Source organism: Equus przewalskii, chromosome 14 (genome assembly GCF_037783145.1).
Source record: "Equus przewalskii isolate Varuska chromosome 14, EquPr2, whole genome shotgun sequence".
Taxonomy (NCBI): domain Eukaryota; kingdom Metazoa; phylum Chordata; class Mammalia; order Perissodactyla; family Equidae; genus Equus; species Equus przewalskii.
In genome coordinates this window covers 10,683,461-10,706,865 of record NC_091844.1, presented here as the reverse complement: position 1 = coordinate 10,706,865, position 23,405 = coordinate 10,683,461, and the positions used below count along the sequence as shown (strand labels likewise).

General features: G+C 37.6%; 1 protein-coding gene across 7 annotated transcripts in view; it reads right to left on the bottom strand.

Annotated features, from left to right (window-relative positions):
• Positions 1-1,940: 1,940 nt before the first annotated feature.
• MGAT4A (alpha-1,3-mannosyl-glycoprotein 4-beta-N-acetylglucosaminyltransferase A) overlaps positions 1,941-23,405 on the bottom strand; it is a 150,969-nt gene continuing 129,504 nt past the window's right edge. For all 7 annotated transcript variants that reach the window (XM_070573521.1, XM_070573520.1, XM_070573519.1 and 4 more), the window contains 7 exons: positions 22,300-22,430; positions 19,502-19,609; positions 19,189-19,382; positions 15,985-16,063; positions 15,224-15,290; positions 2,167-2,279; positions 1,941-2,034 (listed from right to left, as the gene is read on the bottom strand). In XM_070573521.1, the coding sequence (XP_070429622.1) occupies positions 2,008-2,034; positions 2,167-2,279; positions 15,224-15,290; positions 15,985-16,063; positions 19,189-19,382; positions 19,502-19,609; positions 22,300-22,430 (719 nt within the window). In that variant the 3' untranslated portion in view covers positions 1,941-2,007. The remainder of the gene's footprint in view (positions 2,035-2,166; positions 2,280-15,223; positions 15,291-15,984; positions 16,064-19,188; positions 19,383-19,501; positions 19,610-22,299; positions 22,431-23,405) is intronic.

The following is a 23,405-nucleotide window of genomic DNA, read 5'->3' as shown; positions in this document are numbered from 1 at the left end:
TGGCTAAAAGTATTCTCAAGAACAGGAGGGATGAGCTAAGTCCGGGAGGGGAGACTGAGCATGAACACAGGAAAAAGTTGGCTAGATAAACTCAGTCTAAAGACTGAGAAGCCCCAACAAATGGCACGGAGCTGCAGTAACCGTCACCCCCTACATTTTCAGAGCATAGCCTTTCTTCCTGAAATGAGAGTTGGCTACTTAGGAAGCAAATCCACCTCCAGATACTTAGTGGTTACAACAGTAATTTAGTATGTTAAGCTGGTGCTAAAATTTTATATGGAAGGTTTTTCTTTTCCAATGAAATCTGCCTATAGGCACTAAGCCAAAGAATTTGAAAAGAAAATAAAAAGAAAATGAAAAGCAAATTTAAAAACCTCAAAGAAAATTTTAACTGGACTTTGACATAAAAATCATTATTGACAATACATAACTTTCTAAGCAAGAAAAGTAACTAAAAATTATTCCCCTATGGCGTAATGGAAATAACTGTACCCTATTGGTGTCTCCAGACCTTTTCACTTCATAACACTGCAGGGAAAATGCTGCTGTTCAGAAGCTCTCTGTTCCGCATCATGGTAGCCAGGGGAAGCTCCTCCAGGCTAGCCAGCCAGCTGTAAGTTCCACGCCCAAGGCCTCACAACTGGCTACTCGGAAAGCTCAGGGATCAAGCTCTACGCACACGTGAATCAGCAGCAACCCACGTGGGCACACCAGACTGGCTGGGCACTGAGGCTGATAATTCAGGATTTTTTAAAAGTGAAATACTTTTGTAAAGATCACTGACTGCTAAGGCTAATAATATTTTTGTTTATAATAGTAATATCATTTGGAATTGCATGTTTAAGACTAATAAATATTCTTTTTGGATACAAATTTACTTATAAGTTCATAAACACAATAGAATAAATCATTGTGGAAAAACATACAGCTGCTACAATACCTTTCAACAAAAACCAGTATCACAATTTTGTTTTTCTTTAAACCAATTATGACTCATACAACAGCACTACCTAGAAAACATTTTGTCACAACTCATATAATGAGTGCAGATATAAAAGGATCAACAAGAAAAGAGATAATGCATCTAACTCATGAACTAAAGACAAAAATTAAAAACAGTCTGTCATCCTACAGATCAGAGGAAATGTCATCAGTTGCGTCTATGATAATTTGGGTTGAAAGCATCACCCTGCACATTAAAATTTATCAGACTTATTTTTTGGCTGTACATCATACACAGTTTAGTAAAATAACTCTCAAGAAGGACATTGGTCTTTAAAATCTTGGCTTTAAAGAATGGCAAATGCCTTTGAAAATATTTTGTTCACAATCACTGCAATTATAAAAGTACTTCAGTTAGGAAATCAGTCTAGAATCATTCTTAAATGGCAGTGAATTTGAAAAATGGCATTAATTTGTAACGTTTGCATTTCCAAAGAAAAATATAGAAAGAACTTAAAAAAGCAAGGTAACTGGTTTCCAAAAAAAGTATTGATTCAAAAATTTACCGCACAAAAATATGTACTTCTTAAGTGTTTCTAATAAATTAACTCCATAACATTTTTATGTATATTTATATATTTTATATATATATATATAATCCCTGATAATCTATAAAAGAGGGTCCATAATAGTAAAATAAATGAACTTCAAAAGTACCCCCTTCATAAAATGTATTTAACATTAATTTTTCTCAAATTTAAGGAATGTAACAATATGTACAACTCTTATGTATTAGTATAATACCAAAATAGTACAAGTCATATTAACAGCCTGTCGTAACTGTAAAATGTTTGAGTCAAGTTAAAACTGGAGGACAGCATAGGTTCGAATGAACACGATATCCATGGGAGACTCACTTTCCGAGTGGAAATGACAATCATCTCATCTACAGTAGATTTCACAAGAGGTAGTGTTCAAGTAAAAAAAAAAAAAAAAGGTACATGCTTAACTATCTTTAATTAACAAATTCACAGGAAAAAAATGTACTGGTTTCTTAGGAGATGATCAGTTGGAGGCTTTTTTAATATGAATCTGAAATACAAAATAGTGAAGAGTACGATAAGGCACTTAATTTTCAATTCCAGAAAGGCCTTACATATGAAATCAAATGTTATAAGAAATGAGGAATCTAAGTTGTTTCACTGATTTAATATATTGTCTTACCTCATTAAGAATGGCCCAAACAGCAGAATTCTGAACAACTGAAAGTCGAAAGGCTGAAATGGGGTTTAGATTGGGATCCACCATTCCTTCTGCAACACCATTCTCAAATTTTCCTTCAAAATAAAAATCAGCACTTGTTAGGTCGACTGACACAGCACACATAAAATATCACCGACTTAAAGCAGGAAAGGAAAACACCAAAATATTTCTAGTGGATATCTTTAGACAGGGCATGGGTGAATTTTTTTCCTTCTTTCTACTTTTATTCAACTTTTAAATTTTTCATGAAGTAGTGCATGCTTAAAAGCATTAGCAGCAACCCATTTAAAGAGGCAGAGCTACATTTTTCTTGTTGCAAATTAAAAAAAAATCAAAAATATATTTGTTCTTGTATCAACAATGTTTTAATATACAGAGTTTTAGCAAAATGTAACTTACCCAAATCTTACAAAATATAGTCTGTACCATCACTCAGTCTGCCCACTTTGAGGGTTAAGGCAATAATAACAAATTTCAATGCTTTAACTAGACATACATACAATGGTTGTCCTGGAGCAGGGGCTCAATCTATGTGTATGCTTCCCAAGGTCACATCTAGAAGGACTTAAGTGACGCCTCCCACAGGCAGTTCTAACATTAAATTCCATTATAAACGACAAGCTAAAAAACCTCTCCTGTAAGGATAATGACCAAGAACTTCTAAAAGGTAACATGCTCTATACTCAATTTTCCTTGCTGCGAGAGATAGTACTCTTAAAACAAAACAAAAAAAATGTTATTGAAAAAGACAGGAAAATGGTTTGCTCTGAGCCACACTTCTCTAAGCCAGGGATTAGAAAACTTTCTATAAAGAGCAGACAGGAAATATCCTGGGCTTCATGGGCCAAAAGGAAAATTGAGGATACTAGGCAGGTACTTATATATAGAAAGAAAGAAAACAAATTTCCAAAAAACGTTTATTGATGAAATTAAAACTATAATAACAATAACTCAGTACTTTTTTTTTGCTAATAGAGGTGTGATGAAGAGAATGTAACTCCTTTTTTGGGGATAACTGGGATTCAATGTTAGTGTTCCTTATCATCAAAATCAGTTGCAAATATCCACATCTGTTAATGTGGATCTATAATGAGCTTTTTTTTTTTTTTTAAAGATTTTATTTTTTCCTTTTTCTCCCCAAAGCCCCCCGGTACATAGTTGTATATTCTTCGTTGTGGGTCCTTCTAGTTGTGGCATGTGGGACGCTGCCTCAGCATGGTTTGATGAGCAGTGCCATGTCCGCACCCAGGATTCGAACCGACGAAACACTGGGCCGCCTGCAGCAGAGCGCACGAACTTAACCACTCAGCCACAGGGCCAGCCCCTATAATGAGCTTTTATATATTTTATCTTAACTATTTCCTTTCAACAGCCTAGACACTACCAAACACTGATACCAATCCACAACACATAATTTTAATGGAGCATATTCATCACTTGGAAGGTATTTACGGAATTCTATTAGATTCTGCCCATTGATATTTGCCTTATTGCGTATCACTACATTGCAGATGAATCACTTTCAATCACACGATAGGCGGACGCCCCTCAATGAGCTTGATATTACCTGTAGTTCAAATATTGTCATCAAAGTGATGAGTGCAATGTAAGTTTTGCATATAAGAGCTGTTTTGTCTTGTAATTTGAGTTTGAATTCATTAAGAAACATTAAGTTTGCAGCAAAAACTAATTTTCAAAGAGAAAATAGTGGTTGAGGGCAGTTCTTCTCACTTGGGAAAATTTCAATTTTGTTCCTGAGCTCAAAAAAAAAAATTACAACAAAATTTTATCATTGCTAAGCTCCAGAAGTGCTGTGTGGTAGGACAAGTCAGGATATTCAGTTCCTATTTCTGACAAAAATTCACAGAACTGATGGCGAAGTCCATGAGAGCGAACAAAGTTCACTGTTGACACTACTGGTTCAGTAAAATAATGATACAGACAGATTCAAATATTTTCTGGTGATGAATAATAAAATAAATAACCATAGGCTTTAGAGACCTTACATTTTCACAAGCTTTGTAAATTTATCCATGAAGCCTTCTCCTCCACACATATTTTTACCATCATTCACTGTCACACATCTTAGGCAATTCCACTTCAGGTTGTACTGAATTTGTTTCTCCTCAACTTGTTTGAAAATGTTCTTGTCTGTACTTATTCCACACAGACTATTCGCAGAGGCCAAGTCTTTAGTCACTTTAAACTTGGCAAGGACTCCAAGTAACAGCTGGGTAGTATCAGTAACATCTGCCAACTCATCAAGAGCCAAGGAAAACTACTCAATTTGCTTTGCTTTTTGACTATTAATATCGTTCCCAGTGTCCTCAACCCTTCAAGCAATTGTTGTTGAAAGCCTAATGGTCTTAAATCATTCTATTTCTCTGGATATATACCTTTGGCTGCTGCAATTAAACATGATTTAATTAACTCCATCGGTAAATGGTTTTACTTGCTTGGCTAACACATGCGCCACTTTGAAACTCACTTTGGTTACAGCCTCATTTGAATTTTTTATTTTTGTGAAGAAATTCTGCTGTGATGAGATATTCTATCGCAAATTTTCTAATTTTTCTGACCATTGCTTTCCTGTGAGTTGGCAATATTGTTGTGAGTGCTTAGTACGGTAATGTATTCTTTAGCACAGCTATTACATCACTGCATAATAACCACAATGATCTGTCATCAAATTTTGTAAAATAATCCATATTCCACTGTGTTAAAAAGCATAACATTCAAAGTCCACTTTACTTTTCTTGTTTTGATATGATGGGTAAGCACTGGTAATTTTTTTAAATGTCACAGTATGGTGATGTGCGTGGCACTCAAGACTGTCAAATTATAGATGCGTCACTGCTATGTGTAGTACACGAAGCAGCAATTTGAAGCAATGAGAGAACTACCTCCATCTCTACTGCAACTACTCACTCATCTCTGCTACCGTAGCAGAAAAGCACACAGACAAGACACAAACAAATGAGCATGACTGTGTTCCAATAAAACTTTATTTATGGGCACTGAAATTTGAATATTTTATAATTTTTACATGTCACAATATATTCTTCTTCGTCTTTTTCAACCGCTTAAAAGTGAAAAGAAGAAACGAAAAAAATTTTTAAACATTCTTAGCTCATGGTCCATGCAAAAACAGGCAGTAGGCCAGATGTGGCTCCTGGGTTGTAGTTTGCTGACCCTTGTGCTGATAACTTACACAGTCTATTCTAGAGCCTTACAATACATTGATTAGTATATATCTTATAGTAAGATAAGATACATTCAAATTGAAAATCCTATCAGAGAAGGCTTATATTCATTTGTATAGTAAATATTAAACTTATGAACTTCCAAAATAATGTTTTTATTCAAAAAATTATTAATAAACCTATATCATAAAAGTATGTCCATACTTGGGGCTGGACTGGGGTAGAGAGTACATGCTACAAAAAATACTACTGAATATTGAGTTACATAGGGGATTCAGGGCTGAAAAACACTGTCAAGATTGAAACATTTTAATTAATGAAACATCTGATGCTGTCACCTGATGAGCTCATTTAATTAGAAAAATAATTACAAAATGATATAACTGGCCTCATTAAAACACTTTGACCCAGCAATTTTATCCTGCAGATATACTGTCACATGTGCAAAAAGAGTATATATATTACAGCAAAAATTGCAAACAACCTAGCTGTCCATCACTAGAAGACTGGCTAATTGAATTATGAAATGCTAATAGAAGGGAATTCTAGGCAGCCAATTCAAAGAAGGGAGAAAGAATAAAAAGAATGAACTAAAGTTGAAGATAATGCACAAGACTTACTTCCATCCAAAGTATTTATTGTAGAGAAACTCTCATATGTGTGCGTAAGTGTTCAAATCAGCATTATTTATAAAAGCAAAAAGCAAACAGATAGAAACAAATTTTATGACGAAACAAGAGAATAGATAGTGATATACTCATCCACAGAAATCTACACGGCAGTGAAAATGAATGAGCCATAGATACACGCATCTACATGGATCGGTCTCACAATGGGGACAGCAAAAAACTGTAGACTACAGAACAGTATCATTTATATCAAACTTTAAAACAAGCAAAATAGCACTTTGCATTGTTCAGGGACATATCACACATATGTAGTAAAAGCTTCCTGGAAATGGTAACCACAAAATTTAGGATAGTAGTTACCCTTGGGTGGAAGGGGAAAAGGAGATATTAGGGAAGAAGAACTAAATTGGCAGATGTTAAGCTGAAACGCAGATAGTCATTACATTATTATTTCTATCTTTTTACATCTGAATTATTTATAATTTTTTTAAATGTTCATCTTCCATAAGTACATATGTATTTTGTTCAGTGAAAAAAAGAAATAACAAGGTTGTAGAGTATGTTATCATTTGTGTGTGACTGTGTGTTTTTAAGTAACATGTTCATATATTTTTACTTGTGAATAGAACACTTCTGGAAGGAAACAAATCATTATAGGAACTGCCTGTGGGAAACACTAGGTAGGAGGGGAAAGAGGAGGGGAGGAGACTTAAGTTTACCCTTTTAAATTTGTATTTGGTACCATCTGCATGTATTAACCTTCCAAACAACAAATTTAACTTTTGTTCTTAACCCAATGGTCTGGCAGGGAAGCATTAAAAGATAGAAAAGAAGGTAAAAATGAAGGAGGAAATTACTAGTGACTAGAATCCCCAAATCCTGGCACTAAGAGGACTTCCAAGGTCATGACCTCTGTGGATCTCCAGCCACACGCTTACAGTGGTCCATTCCTTCCTCCAGTGTTTCTGTGTGAAAGGTTCTTCTACCTTCTCATAACTTTAACCTACTAATAAATCTAGGATTTCTTTCACAAGACTGTCCTTAGCTATAAGCCACACTCCTCTAAGTTACCCCACCTTTGACCATCAGGGTTCCACTAATTGCCAGCTGGCTGACTGTTGTTTTCAACAAACCTTTCAGGGATAAATTGCTGCACAAGTCTGATCCAATTAAATTCAGCCCTTTTGTAAGGCCTGTCTTTATAGCTTGTTTCCACGCAAGACGGCTCTTATTAGCCATCTCTGTCCCTGGTTCTGTCAAACTTCCAGATGGGCTACAGTTTATCTTGAATGTAGTTACCAGTCTCCTCTTAACTGCTTACCACCAAAATCTTCATTGTATTCCACAGAGCCCTTAGGCTTGAACTTCCCCAAGTTCTGTTTGTAGTAAGTCAGCTCCCTAAGGGAGAGCTACAGAGCTCTTGTTCTTATGGCCTGCCTCTCCCCCGGAGAAAATCTCTGCACCACTGCTCAGGATCTTTGGCAAGGACTGCATTCCACTTCCCTTGGACTGATTCCCCTGCTCTATGAGCAAAGTACTGGGTTGCAGCAGTAGCCCTTTGTTTTCTTGGCTTACCCTTCCCAGTGTGTGGAAGCAAGTGAGCTGGGGCAATGGTGAGTCACAGCCAAGTATTCTCACCCTACTGTGCCTGAAGTGGAGCTTCCACCCTATGAACGGAGGTTAGGTGGAGGAAGGGAGCCTCAGATCTCTTAGCTGCTTTTGTCTGGAACATTGAGCTGGGGATGATGACAGATATTGGCAGCCTGCCCTTCCTGGTGAGATACCACAGCCCTAGAATGAGAGCTGGTGAGAGAGCAAGTCAGCGTTTTTGGCTGTACCTGCAGAGAGCAGCACTTCTGTGTCAGAGCTTGGACAGTGTGAGTAACAGAGCAGGTCAGGGCTCAAATCCCAGACTCTTAATGTTCTTACTGAGATTTATATTTTTGTGAGTAAATGTTTCTCCATTTGCTGCAGTTTTTTTAAAATAATTTTCATCAGTTATGGTTGTTTTGCTAGGGAGAAGGTCCATGAAGCCCCTCACACACCATTCCACTAAAGCATACTTCTTAAGGGAGCAGAATTTTTTACCTTCAGTTGAAAACAATCAGTTGCTCTCTGTTTCTAATGCATGATTTTGTTACACAAGGTCCTACGTTTGATGATCTGTAAGTTCTCTTCCGGTTGTAAATAGATGAGAGTTGATGCTTTAGATGGTCATTATCTTCAAATTACTGCTGAGATCCTTAATATAAATGTCTCTATCTCCTATGCTACTTTTCATAATCTAGAACCCAACATTCTCAGAAATTCAATAATTGACAGGTAATAGGGTTAATAAATGTCTTGTAAACTCAGCTAATTTTACATACATTTCTAGAAGTGAGCTAAGATATAACCCAAATATGAAAATAATTAAACTCATCTATCCTCCACAACTACATAGAAATTAGTCAGGGTTATCGTATAAGCCTTGTAGCAAAAACTGAATGACACTCACCAAATATAAAACTGCTCCAGAGAGTTATAAGAATGTGTTTGTCCCGTATACCTACAATGTTAATTTACCAGTATTCTCTTTCATCCACTACTAAGAAAAGCATTAATTTAAGTAAAGGAAAATATGTAATCATTCACTGAGTTGATATCCATCAAGTGACAGGCCCTCTGTAAACTGCAGGAGACACATGGAGACAAGAGCCCTCCCCTTCCATGGTGAGCACACAGGACTGAGCTATGAAACCATCTGATTATAGGGCAAAGGCACACATGGTGTGAGATGAAGAGCAGAGAAGAGGGGCAAATAAACCGGTAAATACAGGATGAGAAAGCATTCATTAGGAGGAGAAATATCAATTGATGGTTTCAGGTGGAGAAAATGGCCAGCGACTGGGCTGCACTAAGAGCATGGGGCATGAGAGGAAAAATAGTCTTAGGACTGGAGAAATAAAGAATAAGAGGGCAGGTGACATCAGCAACATGGTGGACTGAGCAGTTTTCTTTGTCTCTTCCCCTTCGAACTACAACTAAATGGGCATTCACTGATCAATGGAGGATACTCACATAGCACTGCAGGACACCTGAGAGACCTGCGCTGCTATCCATCAGAAGGTGGATGGACTACCCCAGGGGAGGAGGTGGAGATAGGTGAGGGCTCTCCAGCCACCAGACAGCCCAGTACCCGTGTGCGACTCTCTCCTGGCTGAAGTGCTCATGGCACTGCTGTGGCTCTGAGGGTAGGTGTGTGCATCGGCGCAACTGAGGAAACAGGTGACTACAGCTCTAAGCCCCCTGTGATTGCTCTTTGGACTAGTGGGAAAATCCACAGACCCACTGCAGCCCCAGGGAGTGACTCAGGCTCAGACTCGGTAGGGAGGCCCTGCCCACCGAGCACAAAGGCTGGGTGACCTGGGAGCAGACACAGCATGGGTGGGCAAGCTAACTGCCAGCTGCATTAAATGTGCATGGCTCTGCTGCAGCCCCGAGGGGGCAAGTGAGATCCAGCAAGACTGCACAAGTGGGCAGTGACAATCCAGAGCCCCAGCATGATCGCTGCTTGCTCCAGGGGGAAAATCCACGGTCCCAGTGCCCCAGGGAGAGTCTCGGCTAGGTCCTAGGGGAAAGACACCACCTACCAAGCACAAAGGCTTGGTGACCGAGAAGCAGACCCAGCACAGCTGGGCAAGTTAACTGCTGGCTGCATTAAATGCGCATAGCTCTGCTACAGCCCCAAGGGGGCAAGTGAGATCCAGTGGGACTGCGCAAGTAGGCGGTGAGAATCCAGAGCCCCAGTGTGATCACTCCTTGGTTCAGGGGGAAAATCCACGGTCTCACAGGGGCCCTAGGGAGAGTCTCTGCTTGGCACTAGTGGAGAGGCCCCACCCACCAAGCACAAAGGCTGAGTGACCTTGGAGCAGAAGTGGCATGGCTGAGTGAGGTACCTGTTGGCTGCATCAAACACCCACAGCTCTGCTGCAGCCCCAAGGGGGAAAGTGAGATCCAGCGGGACTGCACAAAGGAGTGGTGACAATTCGAAGCCCCAGTGTGATCACTACTTGGTGCAGTGGGAAAATCCATGGTCTCACAGTGGCACCAGGGAGAGTCTCAGCTTGGCCCTAGGGAGATGTCCTGCCTACCAAACACAGAGGCTGGTGTGACCTAGCAGAAAATGTGGCACAGCTGGGCGAGAAAACTGCTGGCTGACTTAAATGCCCATAGCTCTGCTGAGGCCCTGAAGGGGCAAGTGAGATCCAGTGGGACCAGATGGTGGTAGAGCTGCGAGTCTGGGTGAATAAGCTCCCAGCTGCCTCGAAAGCCCATAACACTGCTCCAGTCCCTAAGGAGGGAGTGCGTCTAGGTGGGGCTGTGGAAGCAGGCAGCAGCAACCTGGAACCCCTGTGTGATTGTTCCCACAGTTGAGAGGAGACCCCACAGGGCCACTGCGATCCCAAGGAATGGCCCAGGCTATGTCAGGAACAGCTGACAGGGATCCTGGTGGGTGCAGATTACACAGCTCCTGCCCCCTCCCCCAGCGGCAGCAAGTGGAAGCAGTAACCAATTCTATCTCTATGCAGAGGCACAAATCCATGCCATCAAGCAGTATGAAAAAATATATTAAATCTCCAGAACAGAAGGAAAATGACAAATACCCAGAAAACAATCCTGAAGACACAGAAATCTATAAACTAAATGACAAAGAATTCAAAACAGGTATCATTAAAAAACTCAAAGAGTTAAAAGAAATACAGATAAACAACTCAAAAAGTTCAGGAGCTACATCACAAAAGAGCTTGATACCATAAAGAAGAACCAATCAGAAATGTTGGAGACGAAAAACACAATTGATGAGATAAAGAAAAATCAGGACTCCCTGAACAGTAGGGCTGATAATGTGGAGGACAGAATTAGTAGTCTGAAAGACAGGAATATAGAAATGCTTCAGATGGAGAAAGGTAGAGAACTAAGACTAAAAAGAAATGAAGAAATTCTCCGAGAAATATCCAACTCAATTAGGAAATGGAACATAAGGATTATAGGTATTCTAGAGGGAGAAGAGAAGGAGAATGGAGCAGAAACCTTGCTCAAAGAAATAATAGCTGAGAATTTTCCAAACCTGGAAATGGAACTGGAAATCCATGTGACAGAAGCCAATAGATCTCCAAACTTTATCTATGTAAAAAGACCAACTCCAAGGCATATAGTAGTGAAGCTGAAAAAAAGTCAATGACAAAGAGAAAATATTAAGGGCAGCAAGGTGAAGAAAATAACCAACAAAGGAACCTCTATCAGGCTGTCATCAAATTTCTCAGCAGAAAGCTTACAGGCTAGAAGAGAGTGGAATGATACATTCAAAATTCTGAAAGACAAAAACTTTCAGCAAAGAATACTCTATCCAGCCAAAATATACTTCAGATATGATGGAGAAATCAAAACCTTCGAGAAATAAAAACTTTCCCAGATAAACAGAAGTTAAGGGAGGTCATCACCACAAGACCCACCCTACAAGAAATCCTCAGGAAGGCCCTCATACCTGAAAAAAAAAATGAAAGGGGTTACAAAACCCTGAGCAGGGAGATAAGTAGAAAGACAAAATCAGAAAATTGCAGTTCTCCATCAGAACAGGTTAGCAAATGCTTAAGGAGAACATTAAAGATAAAGGGAAGGAAAACATCAAGAATAAATATAATCTTGTCATTTTAACCACAAACTCACAACGCAAGAAGAAAAAAGATGTGACAGTAACAACCTAGAAGGGGAAGAGGAAAGGGATGGAACTGGCTTAGTCTAAGGAAATAAGAGGCTATCAGAAAATGGACTATCTCATCTATGAGATGTTTTATACAAACCACGTGGTGGTAACCACTAAACAAATAATTAGATTGGAGACACAAATTACAAATAAGGAGAAAACTAAGAAAACCAGCAAAGAAAACTACCTAACTGAATTGACAGTCAGAAATACATGGGACGAGAAACAAAGGAAATACAGGAGAACCAGAAAACGAGCGATAAACTGGCAGCATTAGGCCTCTACATTTCAATAATCACTCAATGTAAATGGATTGAATTCTCCAATCAAAAGACCCAAGAGTGGCAGGATAGATTAAAAAACCAGACCCAACAATATGCTGCCTCCAGGAAACACATCTCAGCCCCAAAGACAAACACAGACTCAGAGAGAAGGGATGGAAGACGATTCTCCAAGCTAATAGTGAACAAAAGAAAGCAGGTGTCACCATACTTATATCAGACAAAATAGACTTCAGAACAAAGCAGGTAAAGAGAGACAAAGAGGGGCAGTATATAATGGTAAAAGTAACACTCCACCAAGAAGACATAACACTTATAAATATATATGTACCTAACACAGGAGGACCAAAGTACATAAGGCAACTATTAACAAAACTAAAAGGAGATAACAACAATACAATAATAGTAGGGGACCTCAACACCCCACTAACACCCATAGACAGATCATCCAGACAGAAAGTCAACAAGGAAATATTGGACCTAAACGAAAAACCAGACCAGATGGACTTAATACATACATATAGAACACTCCATCCAAAAACAGCAGGTTATACATTCTTCTCGAGTGCATACAGAACATTCTCAAGGATAGACCATATATTGGCAAACAAAGCAAGCTTCAATAAATTTACGAGGACTGAAATAATATCAAGCATCTTTTCCGACCATAATGCTATGAAACTACAAATCAATTACAAGAAAAAAGCTTGGAAAGGGTCAAAGATGTGGAGATTAAACAACATGCTACTGAAAGACCAGTGGATCACTGGAGAAATCAAAGGAGAAATCAAACATTATCTGGAGGCAAATGAAAATGAAAACACACCATACCAATTCATTTGGGATGCAGCAAAAGCAGTAGTAAGAGGAAAATTCATGGCAATACAGGCTCACTTCAACAAACAAGAAAAATCTCAAGCAATCTCAAACTACACCTAAAAGAACTAGAAGAAGAACAAACAAGCCCAAAGTCAGGAGAAGGAGGGAAATAATAAAAATTAGAGCAGAAATAAATGAAATTGAAACAAAAAAGACAGTAGAAAGGATCAATGAAACAAAGAGCTGGTTCTTTGAGAAAATAAACAAAATTGACAAACCCTTAGCCAGGTTCACTAAGAAAAAAAGAGAAAAGACTCAAATAAATAAAATCAGAAATGAAAGAGGAGAAATTACAATGGTTACCACAGAAATACAAAGGATTATAAGAGAATACTATAAAAACTATATGCCAACAAATTGGACAATGTAGAAGAAATGGATAAATTCTTAGACTTCTACAGCTGCCCAAAACAGAATCAAGAAGAAACAGAATCTGAATAGACCAATCATGAATAAAGAGATTGAAACAGTAATCAAAAACCTCCCCAAAAATAAAAGTCCAGGACCAGATGGCTTCTCTGGAGAATTCTACCAAACATTCAAAGAAGATTTAATACCTATCGTTCTCAAACTATTCCAGAAAATTGAGGAAGATGGAGCACTTACTAACACATTCAACAAGGCCAACATCACCCTGATACCAAAACCCAACAAAGACAACACAAAGAAGGAAAATTACAGGCCTATATCACTGATGAACATAGATGCAAAAATCCTCAACAAAATATTGGCAAACCAAATACAGCAACACATTAAAAAGATCATACACCATGATCCAGGGACACAGGGATGGTTCAATATCTGCAAGTCAATCAACGTGATACACCACATTAACAAAATGAGGAACAAAAGCCACATGATCATCTCAATAGATGCAGAGAAAGCATTTGACAAGATGTGACATTCATTTATGATAAAAACTCTCAATAAAATAGGTATAGAAGGAAAGTACCTTAACATAACAAAGGCCATATATGACAAACCCACAGCCAACATCACACTCAATGGGGAAAAACTGAAAGCCATCCCTCTGAGAACAGGAACAACACAAGGATGCCCACTCTCATCATTCTTTTTTTGTTTGTTTTTTTTGAGGAAGATTAGCCCTGAGCTAACTACTGCCAATCCTCCTCTTTTTTTTTTTTAAAGATTTTATTTTTTCCTTTTTCTCCCCAAAGTCCCCCGGTACGTAGTTGTATATTCTTCGTTGTGAGTCCTTCTAGTTGTGGCATGTGGGACGCTGCCTCAGCGTGGTTTGATGAGCAGTGTCATGTCCACGCCCAGGATTCGAACCAACGAAACACTGGGCTGCCTGCAGTGGAGTGCGCGAACTCAACCGCTCGGCCATGGGGCCAGCCCCATCAATCCTCCTCTTTTTTCTGAGGAAGACAAGACTGGCCCTGAGCTAACATCCAGGCCCATCTTCCTGTACTTTACACATGGGACACCTACCACAGCATGGCTTTTGCCGAGCGGTGCCATGTCCACACCCGGGATCTGAACCGGCAAATCCCAGGCTGCTGAGAAGCAGAACATGTGAACTTAACTGCTGTGCCACCAGGCCGGCCCCTAATATCTGCATTTTAGAAAGGTAGTGGAGTGCTCTGTGGAAAGCCAACGAGAGGACACAGGTAGAGCAGTCTTTCTTTAGCTCAGAAACAGAGGCAGGGGCCTGTGGCATGGTGGCAGATAGGGTGACTATACATACAGAAACAACAGACATATTTCATGCTAATGGATAGTAGAGTGGGGGGTGTTCAGGGTGTCTCCCAAGGTTAGGCTTTAGGCAACTAAATGAATAGTGACAGCAACAACTGTGGTGACCAAAAAGAAAAGTCTGTATTACAGATGCTCAGAGTAGATGGCTTCCTGGCCTCCAGGTGGCTATGTCCATGGGCTCTCAATACAGATCTCAAGCTCAGGAGGGAGAGAGGGGCTAAAGGCACAGACTCTGGCATATGGATGTTGCTGAGACCAGTTGCTAAAGTTACCCAGTGAGAGACTGCAGAAGGCAGCTAAAGGCAGATTATCTCTCAGTGAATATCAACAATGGAATGGGAGATGGATAATGAAAGAGGAACCAGTAGATGAACCTTCAATCTGAAATCCTAGTTGGGTCAAGATAATAAAAGTACGTACTAAAACACAAGAACAAACAAACTTGGAGTACGTCAGTAACGGTAATCCTAAAGCTACTTAACACCTGAAAGAATTCAAAATTACTTTAGGCGTAAGTCCAGAAAAGTAAAGGATATTTTACTGGTTTAAAGTAGGTATTACCTATTCTGAAATAACCATCTTCTAATCGTTTGTCTTTGGTTTCTTTGCTTATTTCCAAACCTTCACTCTAAAATAGAACAAAAATATTAATTTTAAAAATAATTACTTCTATTTAAATCAAAGCTAAGTTGTTAATATGTTTAATAAACATAAAAGTGATATTTGTGGCCAAGCTATCTCTAAAAAGAGAAAATGTCATCTCAGTCTTGAACCTTAAAGGCTTATCAATACAAATGTTCTTTTTTTAAGCATCATCTCAATCTGTATATAATATATTGATGAGCAGAAAACTTAAATTTTAATTAATTTTACATTTAAATCAATTTAATAGAACACTATTTTCTATTAAAAATATACAGAAGTAAAGAACTGTGAGTTAACTTCAAAGAAATCTAAGCATTCCTTAGAGACCAATAAATTAATTTTGTGTATTAATCAACAGGTATTAAAAACACACGGTATTTGGGGGCTCAAAATACAAACAGCAGGTAAACATTAAAGTAAAATAAGATTCATTTATTTTCCTAGTACAAACTTCTAGGTTATTTTCCAACAGGAAACAAAATGAAGGCTCTTTCTATGAATAAGGCAAATGGGACAATATACTAGGTGTTCCATATTTCAAAAAATAATTAATATTACTCACCACTGAGGTCCTGCAATCATGAGAATTTTCTTTCACCTCATAAACAAGAACAGCCTCAAATCAAGTCTGCTGGCATTAGTTCTTAAGGAAAAGTAAGGGGAAAAAATAGTCATACCTTAAAAGGCAAAACTTCCACAGTTGTGTTTAGCAGGATATCTCCTGGATGTTCTTGGTTGCCACTATGGAACAAATAACTAAAAAGACACACATAAAAATAAAAGTATGAGTCAGAATAGACTTCACGAAGATTCAGGAAGATGGCCCTACCTCAAGGTAAGCTTTCTAAACAAGACTTCAGCTACAAAGCAGACAACATGAGAAGTTGCAGTAACTGCACATTATGTATTCTGAGTAGTTTGTGGGAACTTAAAAACTTAGGGGGTGCAGCCCTTAGGCGATGTGTTAATTTCTGCTGTCAGAAGGGGCATGTTTGGTGCTTAATATAATTATGCACTTACCAGATAAAAAAGTGATGAGTTTTACGTTGCTGTTTACACTGCTTTAAATATATAATCCTCTTAACAAGAATAATCACAATTGTAGCAGCTATATATTACTACTGTATCTTGCATCAGAGAAAATTCTCACCAGGATAGCCACAAGTCATGGCAAGTTCAAAGACTAGTTTTATTCAATACAATTTTAGTATTAGTAGAATGAATGTAAATTAATCGATTCCAAATATCTGAATAATTCCATTCATCAATATTAACAAATATTTGAATAATGGTGATTATGTGATATACTGTGATAAATCTAAAATACTCTGGGTATGGGTATGATGGTCTCGTACTCTGAAAACTAGTGTGTAAGTTACACAGGGGAGGGTGGAGACTAGATAGAGCATACAAAGTATATCTAAATCTAAACCTAAAACGTAAGTTTACTTAAGTTAAATGGTTAAAAGTTTATGCTTAGGAGTCAGAAAGAGCTGGATCCAAATCTTAGGTCTCTCATTTACTAGAATTTTCATCATTAGCAAGTTACATTAACTTTTGGAGCCTGAGTTTCTCTATACAATGTAGATATTGCCATCTACCTCACACAGCCGAATCAAGGAGTTTGGGAACTGACAAAAAAGTACCTTGCGTATTAATACTCAGCAAGTAACACTTACAGTATGATTATAATATAGTTATAGTATGGTATTTGTGGGAAAAAATCACCTGAGATGAGGAGTTGGTTTTCAAATGTTACACAGGTCAGCGGACCCTAATAAGAAGCTCCTTCTAAGCTATGCCAAAAATTACTTCCAGCATTTTAAGATGAGAGACACACTTATTTTTAAGGCTTCTTTGACTTGGAATGCTGCTACATACAACCATGAGGTATTCAATATCTCAGTTATAGATGCAAAAATACGGGACAGGGGAAGCCACTTTTAAGAAAAGAGCCCATGTTATGATATAATCTGGGATTTAGATTGATTCAGAGCTGTTCACTATGTGATTCCTTGGTGAAAAACTCAATACCACCTAAGAAGTTTAACATTAGAAGAAGTAAACAACGGCACAGTCATATGGGATACTGTGCAGCCATTAAAATTTTTATGAATCATTTAAGATAGAGTATAAAGGAAAATATAAGATACAAAATTACATACAGACCATGATCTCAAAGCAGAAAGTACATAGAATTATCAAGAAAAAAATGTGCCAATATGGTCACAATGGTGTCTTTGGAGTTGTCATTTTTTTTCCCTCGTTCTTCATACTCTTAAATTTTTGTATACTGAACACATATCATGCTATAGAGTCAGAAGATATTTTTCCTAACTCTCCATTTCTGTATTGATAAATACAACTTCTGCTTTTTCCCCTCTCAGCAAATAAGCTATTGTGGAAATCCAAAACTGATTCCTTTTCTCAGTCCTGGGAAGGGTGGGTCTATCCATGAACTCAAATATACTATGTTTTTGAACTGTGTTTTACTAGAAATGAGCCCTCAGTAGGGGCACATAAATATTACTTTATAGAGGTTTATTGTAAATGTATTTGTCGTCAAAAAATTTCATCTCCAATATATGAGTTCTTTAGCAGATTCTTTGATGGAATTATTTTCATTTACTAAAAATAAACCAACAGATATACTTTAAGGCTATTCTTGTTTATGACGTGAAAGAAAACCATTGTTTCTAATTCTATGATGATTTTGTGAGTTTGTGGTGAGGAAGATTGTCCCTGAGCTAATATCTGTGCCAATCTTCCTCCACTTTTTGTATATGGGGACAACACCACAGCATGGCTTGATGAGCGGTGTGTAGGTCTGCGCCCAGAATCCGAACGTGTGAACACCAGGCCACCAAAGGGGAGTGCGCGAACTTAACCACTATGCCACCAGACTGGCCCACTATGATGATTCTTTAAGTATGGTAAACAATACCTCAAAGTGCAAGTTATTACTATATAGTATAAAAGCGAACATTAAATAACAATAAAAATATTATATACTCATAAATGTGCAAAATATTACTCAATAGTATTTTTCTATGTTTCCCAGTGATGTTCCCACTGCTTAAAACATTTTTACACTTAAATTCCTCTTTAGAATCAGTTTAGAGTCACAAAACAAAATTAATAACATCACGTTATAACTATACATTATTTCTGACTACCTTAAACAGAATTATTCCAAATGATTTTTGGCGGATTCTAAAAACCAATGGCCCTCACACAAGAACACATAACGTAACATGCCACAGGCTAGAAAATTCTATTTTATTCTAGGGATTACATTTAAGTATGCCACAGACAGTATGGGGAACAAACCCAAAACTGAGGAAAAGTTGAAGGAATCATGATTGTTAAATGAAAAACGGGGAGAAAAAGTCCTAAATGTTAAAATGAATATAAATTCTCAAAAACATAAAAGGATTGTAAATTCCTCCATGGTGTACTAAAAATTATCCAGCATTTGCAAAGCCATTGACCACAAATAGTCATAGTCTGTGAAATTTATCATATCAACCAAAGTGCTGGGTAACCAAATAGCTCTCAGTCAAATCTTAAGGGATATTCTAGAAAAGGAAACGAAAACTAACTTGAGATTTTGAGGGAGAGTTCTATATAAAAGTATTTAAAAAACTATACTAAATATATGTTCAGAAATACCAATAGAATTTATCAAACAGCTAAACACTGACATTATATCTGAAAACAACACACCCATTTTATTACTGAGTTGCAGGAAATGTAATTTATAACCCAACATTTGGGACCTCTGTCTCCTTGTATCTATTACACACAAAAAAATTCCATCTTAAATCACATTATGAAATAAGCAGTCTGAATTGTAAGACCAAATATATTTCAATACCAACCTTTCTACATTGACCGGCTTATCAAATTTAAACAAGATATAGTCCCCAGCTACTGGAGTTACAGCCCAGAAGAAATCCTCCCCCATGTAAGTCTTCTCCAGTGTGTGTCCTTGGTAGACCTTCAGAGAAGTAGACACCTCTGCAGGTGGGTTTACGTGGATTTTAAGAAGTAACGGTTTCATGTAATCTTTATCCTAGGAGGAAAGACAAATGCTATTAAACAACATTTAGCTTACTCATAGTGAAGAAGAAGAGCAATGATTATACACTAAAAAACAAATTGTATGTGCATGAGAAAAATAAAATCACCAACCGTGAGTTTCTGAATTTTTCCTGTTAGTGAAGAATGCAGACCAACATGCTGGAAAAGGGAAGGCCTGAAGCGAATTCGCAGATTTGCTTTCTGTCTATCACAATGTTTCTAAATATTTAAAAAAAAATCATGTTAGTATTACATTATAAAGTGAAATCTCATCCTCATCTGAAAAAATGAGAAGACTACTGACAAGAAAACACTTCATCTCATAATTCCAAGTCACGTTTTTTTGGGAGCCCTCTTTGAGGCATTAATAGATTTGCTATGTACTTGATAAAGAAACATGATGTGAAAATTAAAAATAACCACATCTAAGGGAAGAGTTAAGAATTTAATTTCAATCCTCTTTCAAGATACATCAATATTGATTTGACTTTTAATACTAAAATGCACAAACTATAAACTAGAAGCTTGGTTCAAATATACAAAATATCTTTAATCGGGTAATACAATAAAGAATTTGTAAATAAGAAAAGGCACATTTTGTTGCATGAAAGCAATTCGAAAATGTGAGGCCATAACTTGATTACAAGCAAGTAAATGATATTAAATGTTCCACAGACAAATCTATCTCAGCACGGTTAAGGGACACCTATGTTTCAACTCAAAGTGGCCCATGGCCCAGACTTCAGATGACAACCTCTCCTCACACTTGATCAGTGTGTGAAGCCACAGCGCCAGGAGGGCTCTCAATGTGCGTTAGTGCTTCACGACGGTCATGAGTATTTTGTCATGCTTTCACAAACCCTTTTCATTTTCAATGATTTTTAGACGTTTTGAGCTAAGAACATATTGAAAAAGACATATTTATGACATTTCCACTTTGAAAGACCTCTAATAATTTACTGGGTGATAAAATGCCTAATTTTTCTCAAGAGGTTTTGCCTAACTAACATTATTACTAACACTAGAATAGAGATGAAACAGTATATTTTATTTATATGAATTCAACTAGTCAAGTGTAAGGAGAGGGAGAGGAAAGGGAAGGGAGGGAGACCAAAGGGGAAGAGCAAAGCGTGGGGAGAGGGAAAGTGGAGGAGAGAGAGGGCAAGAAGAAAAGAACAGTGCCTGAGATGGAGTCCATCACCCAATAGGCAATGGACACACTGGGGCCTGAAGAGTCAAAACAGGTCCAGAGCCTTTGGGAGAATGTACGAATGCTTTGAGGGATTCCCCAGACACTGTCAAAGACATGCTGTTCTGGAGGCCAGCACGTCTGTGGTGACAGCTCCCTCGACATCCTAGTGGAAGCAACCGAAGAATTATGTGCCACAGAAAAACATGGCCTGAGGAAGAGTGAAAGAACAGATAACACTGTCCAAAGGTTTATGTACTAAAAGATACGTATGATGTAAAGAGTTTTCATTTTTACTAGAGAGATTTTCACCTCACAGGCTCATTTTAGAACCTAACCATATATTAGACAAAACTGCACAGGACAATTAAATGCAAGTATATTGTAAGAGTGTAAAGATGACATTTTTTGTTTCCTACAATAAAAATTCCTGTAAATCACAAAGAAAATACGGGTAAGGGCTTATTACATCATAAAAATGAGTGGTTCAAATCAATTTATATGTTCAATCATTGTTGGAAAGTAGATACTCTGCTATTTCGCTATATTCCAGGTTTTGGTCTAAAAAAGTGGTTATTTTTTTAAAAAACAAAGAGAACGCAATGATAGCTTACAGACACCAGAAGACAGTGTCCTAAAAACTAACTGGCAAGTAGGATGATCAAACTATTCTAGAGAATATAAAGTCACAAAGTCAAATTAAATGTTTATTGGGCCAGCCCCATGGCATAGTGGTTAAGTTAGGCATGCACCACTTCAGCAGCCTGGGTTCATGGGTTGGGATCCCAGGTGCAGACCTACACCACTCATGAGCCATGCTGTGGTGGCTACCCACATAGAAAAGTGGAGGAGGACTGGTACAGATGTTAGCTCAGGGCTATTCTTCCTCAGAAAAAAAATTTAAATGTTTGTTTGTTAGAATGAATGTTGTCAACCCTATAATAACATACACTCATAATAAATATTTCCTTGTTATTACATGTCAAAATTTACATTCATTTTTAAGAATGTGTACATTCATATTTTATTTACGCTTACCCCAAATAAATAAAAATTTACTTTTCTTTTCAGAGGTATAATTCAAATTGGACAAGGAAAACACAGCTAATTACGTTTTACAATAAGATTTCTAGGGAAATAACTTGATATTTGAATAATCAAAGCAAAAATCATCATTTACTTACTTGCCACCATCATCCCAAAGGTCAGCATATTAGTATGAACATTGGTTTCTTGCAAGTAACACACTGAAAGGTACTTTTTTGACTTGCCACTGTTTTCGTATAAAATATTACTTCTATTTTATTCCCTATTTCCAGATGTGTTGGGAACTGATATTGTCCCCAAAGTATTTGAAAAAAGAAAGCTGACACAGAATATGAAGAAAACTGAAACAACACCCCACACAGGATATGATCAACATCTAGAGCCAACAGGAAGGACATACCAGAGCCTGAAGACACTATAAACATTTATCAGCAATTTAAAGAAAAGTGGGCTTCACTCATTTACAGGATTTTCCTCTGCTATTTAAAAGTCTCTCTAGCGTAGGAGTTTTGTCAGTTCACGAAAGAAGGCCAGCACTTGAAATGTTAAGTGAAACACTGTTTTCTTTCAGCTAGCTATTTAATTGTTCCTTTACAAAATCTGGCTCCCTGTAAGTCACTTTCACAAAATATAGAAAAGAAGCTTCTTCTACCTTCATAAGAAATTAACTTACTGCATCTTTTTCCGGGTTGCAGACTTTCACCCAGAGAATATGGTCCAAGAGCCAATCAATGGGTTTCTCCTTATAGAACATAAATATGAACTCTACAATCAGAGTGAGGTCTGGTGCTTGAAACATTTTACCTGAAAAGATATCCCCAGTCAATAGCTGTAATAAAGAAACCAAGCAACAAATGGCTTAAATAAGAGAAATCTATACAACAAATACATTAAAGCTGTGCTTCCGATCATAAATCATTGTGAATAATCCCCACTTGTCTTACCAAAACCAAAGAAACCTGCATTAGCTAAACACTCCAAGTTGTCACCTGGGTATAAAAGGAAGTACTGAACTCCTGACTTTCTCTGTTACAAAATCTATCCGACAATTACTGGCTCAAGGGAGTCAGGAAGCAGGCAGAGATTTTTCCTTTATGCTTATTAAGATTCTTCCCATAAAAAAAGAAACTTAAGAGGTGTAGGTAAAAATTTTTAACTAAATCAATTAATGCAAAAAACAAGGACTCCTAATTCTGTCTTCACTGAAACCTTCACAAGTAAAGATGTTTTTTGACTATTAAATTAAGTTTTGAGACAAATGATCAACAAGGTCAAAGGTCCAGCCTCTAATACTTAAAGTTTTAAAGTACCACAGGAAGTGAAATGTTATCCTCTGGGTGTTTCTTAAAACCTGTAAATTCCCTTCAGTTCTTCAACTTTAAACATATTCTCTTTAATTGGATAATTTAGGAATTTTAGTGAAAAAAACTTGTAAAATGAGCACCCTGACTAGTCACTGAAAGCAACATATGAATACCAATTACTGAACAAGAACCTCACGGACTACATCAAATACCAGGAATTCATATTAGAAAACTGCTAGTGTTGCATTCTTTTCAAAAGAACCTCAACCTTGCAAAAGCACTGGGCTATACAGGAGGCAATGGGGGCGCCAGACAAGAACTCTAGAGGAAGCATTACAATCTCTGAGGTCTCCAAACACTACTTGGGATTGACTTTCATCATTTCATACATGGAAGTTTACCTAAGTTAAACTTCCTCAAAAGCACTCCATTTCTAGAGAAAAAAAGACAAATTTAAGGTAAAAAAACAATTAGT